The sequence below is a fragment of the Bison bison genome, unplaced genomic scaffold (genome assembly GCF_000754665.1).
Source record: "Bison bison bison isolate TAMUID 2011002044 unplaced genomic scaffold, Bison_UMD1.0 scf7180017864472, whole genome shotgun sequence".
NCBI classification, from domain to species: Eukaryota; Metazoa; Chordata; class Mammalia; order Artiodactyla; family Bovidae; genus Bison; species Bison bison.
In genome coordinates this window covers 1291262-1299273 of record NW_011495033.1, presented here as the reverse complement: position 1 = coordinate 1299273, position 8012 = coordinate 1291262, and the positions used below count along the sequence as shown (strand labels likewise).

General features: G+C 55.5%; 1 protein-coding gene across 1 annotated transcript in view; it reads right to left on the bottom strand.

Moving 5' to 3' along the window:
• Positions 1-5488, bottom strand: part of SLC43A2 (solute carrier family 43 (amino acid system L transporter), member 2) — a 39744-nt gene extending 34256 nt beyond the window's left edge. Inside the window, 2 exon segments of the mRNA XM_010861340.1 lie at positions 4352-4575; positions 5451-5488. Of these exon segments, the coding sequence (XP_010859642.1) occupies positions 4352-4511 (160 nt within the window). The 5' untranslated portion in view covers positions 4512-4575; positions 5451-5488.
• Between the last annotated feature and the right edge of the window lie 2524 nt (positions 5489-8012).

The following is an 8012-nucleotide window of genomic DNA, read 5'->3' as shown; positions in this document are numbered from 1 at the left end:
CCACCCACCCAATACCAGCCCCTGGACTTCCCTGCTGATGGTCACTGCCCCAGGATACCCTGTCTCTCTCAAATCCTTAGTCTATCCGGCAACAGGAAGCAGCATCTCCGTCTGGCAGGGGGTATGTAGGCGAGAGGTCAGCCTCATACACAGCGAGCACGAGCCAGGACACAGACAATCAGAGGACCGCGCTGGCCAGACCAGGGTCTGGTCCCCTGGTTGTGGTCACAGAGGGCCGGTGTGTGCTGGCCGCTGTGTTCCACACTAGTGGTTCCTTTGTCACTGAGCACCTCCCCCTCCACCCACTGGTTCACATCTGGCCATCTGGAGTACCCAAACAGGTACCTGGGGTCTCACAGACGGTACCTGGGGAAGCCAGACTTGAGTCTTGGCGGCTGGACCTCAAAGCTCTCCTGACCTTCAGGCTGTACTGATGCTGTACCACCTGGGTCAGAGGCAGTTCAGAGAGAAAATGCTGAGAGAATAAAAGACGCGCGAGGCTGGCAGTGTCAGGGACCACGCCAGGTGGCCCTTCGTGTCACCTAGCGAGAATGGGAACCGCCCCCGAGATGCTCCCATGAAGTCACTGAAAGCCAACCAAGCTGGACAGGACCTTCATGGGACGCCAAGAAGGCAGGTGGGGGCAGGCGGCTGTGGAGGAGGAAAATTAGGTCACGGGAAGGAGGAAGGCGGTTGGTGAGGAGGGCCGAGGGCATCAGCTCCTCTGTGATACATTCTGAGGCTGGAGGCCCTGCAGGCCTCTCACCCCGGGTATAGAATTAAAAAAAAAAATCCAAAATAAACCGAGGTTGCAGGGAGTGGGGAGTGGAAAAAAGCCTATTCACAGCAATAAAAGTGAAAGGTGCCAGCAGTGACGTCTGAGACATACCACCAGCGGAAGAGACATAACGAGGCAGGGCCGTGAAGTGGCGGGGACCGTCTCATGTCTACTTCTTCAGCCTCAGCCCGGTCTGGTGGGGACCAGGCCTGGCCCTGCCCTCTCACGGTCCCGGGGGCCAGCTTCCTACTTTGTTTCAATGAAGGGTACAGCCCCTGGTCACCGAAACAGAGTCACTGAGGAGGTCAAGAGCACAGAGCTGGGGGCTGCCTTGGGGTCCATGGCTGGGCTGGACCATGGCTTCCTCATGCAGAAGCCACATCTCCCATCTCCAGAGCCGCCCCCCACCCCTCCATGATCCCACCCAGCGCCTGGCATGTGGCAAACCCTCAATAATTCCTAAGAGGCTAATAGGTGAATCTGACCGTCTCTTCTACCTCGGGAGCTTCTTCCTGCCTTGAAAAGGAGATCCAACCTCCCCAGGGCCCTGCAGGCTCCTTCCCATCTCTCCAGTCATCATCTCCCCTTCTGTCCTTTCCCTCTTCTCTTTCAGCACACAGCCTGCTTCAGGGGCTCACTGCCTGTCTTCTTCTGACTCACTCCTTCTGGCCCTCCACGCTTCTGCCTAAGCATCAGAGAGCCCCCCACCCAAGCTGAACCAGATACCCATGGCTGCTCTCCCCCTCACCCCCCATGACCCCGGCACACTGCTCTCTGTTGGGGTCTGACCACCACGTGGGATTGGGTAGGTCTGTGTGTGGTGACTCTCTGATGCTGGCTGACTGCAGACCCCCTGAGGGCCTGGATTACTCTGCGCCCAGCACAGCATCTCAGAAAATGTTTCCTGAGGGTGTGGGTCAGATAAAAGAGATTAAACATCCACAGGGAGCACTAGCCCCCTAAGCGGAGAGAAAAATGAAGAAACAGGTTGGGTGGGGGGTGGGGCTGGTGACAGCGGCCATCCAGAGGCCAAAAGGGCACAGGTTTGGGAAAGCTGGGGCTGGGAACCCAGCTGGTCTCCTGCCCACACCAGAGGGCTGGGGAGGCAAAGCCAAGTGCCAACCCAGGTCCCCAGCCCCTGTCATCCACCCTGACCATCGGGTGGACAGGGATTAAAGAGCTGAGGGGAAACGGAAAACCCAGCTCTTTGTTTCTTTGTCCCACCTCGCCACGCTGGAACCCGACACTGTGTCTGTGACCGGATCCTGGCTGGAGTCCCGAGCAAGAGTTCTGAGGACCTTTCAACAGGTTCAGGCAAATTTTCCAAACCAAAGCATGGGTCCTAAAAGCCACAAAACGCTGACAAATTTGCATCTCAATCAGCTGTAGACTGGTCAGCTTTTCACAAGCCTCATTCAATAAATGCAATAAACAGCCAAACTGTTTCTCTGCAATTCAGCTGTCCCCAAGTATGACAATATTAGGCCTAAGCAGAAATCTTGATCCTCAAATCCTCCAGGTACTCCCAGCCAGGCAAGACACGGGGATGCCAGGCCCTGCAAGGCAACAGGCTGCTCAGACTTCCAAGAAACAAGGAGGCCAGAAGAGATAAGCCCTGTGGAATCAGCAGGCCTGCCCGCCACGGATGCTGGGTCAGCGGGTTTGCCAGATAGTCAGAAAAACCAAAATCAGAGCCAGGAACAAAAGGCACAGGATAAGAAGTTGATGTTCAACCCACAATCCTGACCCTTCACCTTCACTTGGTTTACAGGAGGGACCAGGCAAGCCTCAAAAGGGCTTAAACACCAACTCAGCACTGCTGTCAGCACGATCGCTGGGACTCCTCCCACTTCAGTGAAGGAAGCAGCCAAGGCTGGGGCAGGGATGAAGCGACCAGCCCCGGCGCTGCCAAGACCATAAAATAAAGTACATCAGTGGGCAACGTGGGGGGAAAATAAACCACCCTAGAATCTGACCTTCTGACACCACAGTAGGACAAAAAAAAAAAAATTGACCACCTCAGTCCTCCAGTCTGGATGAGATGCTAAAAGCTTCATCTGGAGATGATGGTTTTTTTTCTGTTCTTTAACCCCTCTATGCAGCCAGAAGAAAGTTGTCAGAGGCAAGTAGGAAGGGTCATGATCCACAAGAGAGGAGAGGAGGTGCCAAATGCTCCAACCTGTTCCCTTCCAGTCATTAATCTCCTAACATCTCTCAGGCAAAGCAGAAAGCTTGTTCAAGGAACAAGGTCTGAGTGACTTTCCTGTCTCCCAAGGTTTCTTGCTGATGTGGGGAAAGGTCTGCCAAGAACCCTTAGGCTATTAGGAAATAATTCTGAGTGGCTAAAGGCTAAAGGTTATAGATGATATACTCTCTGCCCTCTCTCAGGCAGTCTCAGCATCTCCTCCCTTTCTCCTGTCCTTAACCTCTTCCAGCTGAAGCTTCCCTAGTAACTGGAATGCTCAGCAACCTCCTGGGAAGATCAGAGTAGGAAAACAAGGATTCTACACCGGCTTACACGCAGCATGAGCCGGTCCAAAGCTTTCTCTTCCCTCAAAGTTAGCAGTCTTGGGAGGGAAAAAATGGCAAGCTGGTGGTGTGATGCAGGTCAGACTTGGGTTATTTTCATCCAAGGGAACTGGGGCGGGGGCTGGCTGTCAAAGGTACTGGGGAGAGACCCTACTCACTTCAACCATTAGGAAGTGACAGAGGGCAGAAGAAAATATTTATTATCAAGGTTGCTGAAAAGGGGGATAGAAGTGTAGAGAGTGAGAGCCACATGAGTCCCACTGACCTTCAGCAATCAGAATCCTCAAACAAGGTCATCGGGTGTGACCACGGGGGTGGGGGGTGAGATTTCTTGTAGACAGGCATCCTCAGCTTTCATTTAGTTATACCAACGTGTGGCAAAGGCAGAGGACAGCCCTAGTGTCATTTCCAGAAATACCCCCTTCCCCTCCCCCTCACAGGGGAAGAAGGCCACTGAGATGTTCTCACAGCCTGTGGGAGGAAATGTCCTTTGGAAAATTGGAAAGCAGCAAAAATAGAAAAGAAATTGTATCCGACAAGCCCTTTAGACACTCAAGGCCTGACTGAAAACCATCTAGATTCTAGATGAACCTTTCATGGGGTGGAGGCCAAGCCACTTCCTCTCTCTTGCTGCACCCCAGCCACTGAGTCAGGAGTTCCTCTTTCTTACAGTCAGAGAGCAACATGTTTACTGCAAGGCAAGTGATGTGCCAGGCACTGGGAGGAGAGGAGTCCAGTCATATTCCCGGGTGGTGGAAAGAACACCCTGGACTTGGGGGTTCTGGATCTATGACAGTCTCCAGCTGTGAGACCTCATGCAAGTCAGAAGATCTGTCTAAGCCTCAATGTCTTCAGCCAAAAAACAGGGACGATGATCTGTACCCAGCAGAGCTGGAGGGGGGAGGAGGTTTAAATGGGCCTTCTGCTAACTAGGAGGAGTTGCGCAGTGAGGTGGTCTTGCTGGTTGAGTATACACCGCCCTCGTCCCCTCCCAAAGCCCCTATTCCCGGAACGACCACCCCTCAACCCGGGTATCCGTCTCACCTGGCTCAGTACACAGGTAGGAGTAAAAGCCCTCCGACTTGAGCATGATGAGCAGCGAGCCCCAGCCCAGGAGGACTGCCGAGAAGAGGAGGTTTTCCACCACGGCCGTGCAGGCCATCCACCAGCGGCGCCGATGGGCAGTGGCCAGGGTGGGCGCCATGGCGAGGCGAGGCGCGGCGAGACGCGGCGACCCGACTCCGGCTCGGGCTTCTCTCTGCAGCCACCTGCGCGCGGACCTCGGCGTTAGCGCCCGGCCCTCCCCAGCCGGGGCGGCCAACCCGGGCCGCTGCCGCAGCGCGCGCAGCTTCTCACCCCCTCCGCAGCGCGGGAGACAAGTGCGCGCAGCAAGGAAGCCCCAGCCCTGCCTCGGCCCTGGGCCACCCTCTCCGCCGCTGGCTCATCCGCCAGCCCGCAGCTCCGGGAGAAGCCGCCCCGGCCAGGCAGGAAGACTTCTCTCTCGGCTCACTCGGAGGGAAACTGAGGCACAGAAACACGAAATGACAAACGCATGCTCAGGGACGTGGAACTAATGCAGGCTCCCAGCAGGCCTGACGCAGCTTGGGAGCTGTCAGGAGAGGCAGCCAGAGGTTCGGATACCTGGGCAGGGGCACACCTTATGGCTGCCACTCCCCGGGACCCTCACCAGAGCCCGCCCGCCCGCACCGCACTGGAGACCCTTCCCCAGACCCGGCTCCCTTAACCACAAGATCAGCGCACGGAGCTCCGGAACGGCCCGCCCGCGGCCCGCTCATTGGCCTGACGGCACAGGAACTGCCACGCCATTGGCCGCTGTCTAGGTCGCTAGGCGCTGCGGCCACGCGAGCCCCGCATGGGAGAGGCGAAGCCGGTTCAAACCGGTGGCGCGTGCCTCCTGCGCGACCCCCGTCTAGGGCCGTTTCCTCGGCAATTAGCTCGTTTCTATGGAAGCGAACCCTGCTCCTCCATCCCCTAGCTCGCTCCTGAACCTCTTCCCCGGCGGCTCCTCATCCATTCAGTCTCTCCTCCTTTATGCAGACATCTTCTCCCTACGCCCTTACTCCTGAACCTTCCTCTCCCCAGCACTCAAGCTCGGGACCCGGGTCCCCAGGATCCAGCTCACCCGGGTCCTACTGGTGTGTATCGGGCCCGGCCGGCGCCTTTTCTGCCCCCCCTTTATTCCAGCCCTTTTATTCCGACCCCAGCAGAAAACACTGCCGCACGCTGATTGGCTGAGTCAGGGCTGGAAACAGGCGTTAACCAATCGGCAGCCACCCGTCCGCCCCGCGACGAGCAGAAGCCGGTTCCGGCCGGACTGGGAGACAAACAAGAGAGCTGGTGGGGGCAGGGGGCTGCGTGTGGCGGTGCTGTAGGTCTGCGGCTTAAAACTGGAGTCAGTCTGGCCGGGAAGCTCCAGGGGTATTCTCCCATCGCCTTTCCAGAGTCTTACCTGGAAACCCTCTCCCTGGATTGGGTCCTCTGCTCGCTGTTCCGGAGCTCTCGGACTTCCCCTAACTGCACGCGGGTCTCCCTCCCGAAGCCCGCTTAGCTCCCTGGCTCCGTTTTCCTCCGGCCCGCTTCGTAGTCCCCAGCTCTCACTGTGTGCTGAGCACCACGCCCGATGCTCTGGCTCCACGTGGGTCGTTCTGCCTCCCGCCACCTCCCCACGCTATGTTGCCATCCTGTCTTCCTTGAGCTTTGTGTCCTGAATCCTCGCTCTCCTGCCTTCAGTACCCTGTCCAAGCGCTGTCTGCACATTCCGGATCCCCGGAGCTCTGTCCAGGCGTGGTGTGCTTCTTCTCTCCTGATTCACGACCCGCACTTCTGGGTGTCATCTGTCCGGTCTCTGGAAGGTGTCCCTCGGGGATCTCCACGTGGGAGTCTGGGGCTTGTCTGTCTCCTAGGACGTCAGGTACCCCCTCCAGCCTCTGACCCCCCAGCCCATTCCCACTGCCGGGTGCCACCTCTACTCCCTTACTCCCCGTTCTCCTTCAGATTAGGGGCCTCTCTGCAAGGTGGGGAGGTGGGCAGCGCAGAACTACTAGCAGAAATCAGGCCTCCGGGAAGACGCTTGGGGTCGGGAGAGCTCTAGGCTCCTGGTCTGATGAGCGACCTGGACAAGCCCCTGAGGAATTGCCAGGGCAGGGGGATGCAGCCTGGGCTCCGGAGTTTTAGCTCCAATTGGAGGTTGTCCCCCATCAAGGCACAACCCGTCGGAGGGCCCTCTGTCTCCCGCCGATTCAGCTTGGTCTCTCTGACACACTGTGGGAGCTGGTTTGTCACCCTAGGGCTGTGAGAGCCCCAGCAGCCTAGTGCTCCTAGACCCTGAGTCCGAGTGCGCCCCCTGCCGCCATCAACCTGCCGCTGGCGACCTTGCTCAGACCAAGCCTGACGCTCTGGTCTTGGAGGATGCTGGCTGGTTGCCTATCTGGTTGCCCCACCCTGAAGAATCTCCCCAGCTCACTTGACAAACTTCAATCAATCTTTCCGTCCCTCCCTCCTAGAGCCACCTGCTTGAGGGCTGTCTCTCAGGCAGTTGTTTCACACACATTTCTAAACTGTTTCAAACACACCTGTAAAGTAATTCACTTTCTCCCCCCACAAAAAACTGTACCTCGCAGATCATAGCATCACTGCCTACTCGAAGTTAGATACCGTGAAACATCCTTTCAGTATTTGTTGGTCACCGGCTGTTATTGTCCCTCTCCATCCCACCCTGACCCCACCCATAGAATCTGTATCTCCTAAATATTTATCTAATTTGTCCATGTGTGTCCATAGGACGGCAGCTGCTGTTCATCGAGGTTCCAATCTCAGCCACTCAAATCCATCTCTCCACCCCCATTCCATCCCAGTGAGCTTTGGGAAATGCAAATCTAACCTTGGTAAATCTGATCTCTGCTAAACGCTTCGGAAACTCTACCACTGGCACTGCAGGATAAAGTTCAAATTCTCCAACCTGACCCACACAGGCTCCTCCCCCACGGTGGTTGACCTGCCTGCTCTTAGTTGCTCCAATCACATGGAATTACCTGTAGTTCCTGCAGGTGCTGTTCTCTCACCTGTGACCCTCAAACGTAGTCCTTCCTGAAACAGCATGTCCTCTAGGAAGTCTTCCCTAACTACTCCCGGTGATTGTCTCCAGACTGTTTTGTAATTATCTATTCATCTGTTGTGTGTTTTTTTTTTTTGTACAGTTCTTCTGTGTATTCCTGCCACCTCTTCTTAATATCTACTGCTTCTGTTAGGTCCATACCATTTCTGTCCTTTATCAAGCCCATCTTTGCATGAAATGTTCCCTTGGTATCTCTAATTTTCTTGAAGAGATCTCTAGTCTTTCCCATTCTGTTGTTTTCCTCTATTTCTTTGCATTGGTCGCTGAGGAAGGCTTTCGTATCTCTTCTTGCTATGCTTTGGAACTCTGCATTCAGATGCTTATATCTTTCCTTTTCTGCTTTGCTTTTCGCTTCTCTTCTTTTCACAGCTATTTGTAAGGCCTCCCCAGACAGCCATTTTGCTTTTTTGCATTTCTTTTCCATGGGGATGGTCTTGATTCCTGTCTCCTGTACAATGTCACGAACCTCCATCCATAGTTCATCAGGCACTCTATCAGATCTAGTCCCTTAAATCTATTTCTCACTTTCACTGTATAATCATAAGGGATTTGATTTAGGTCATACCTGAA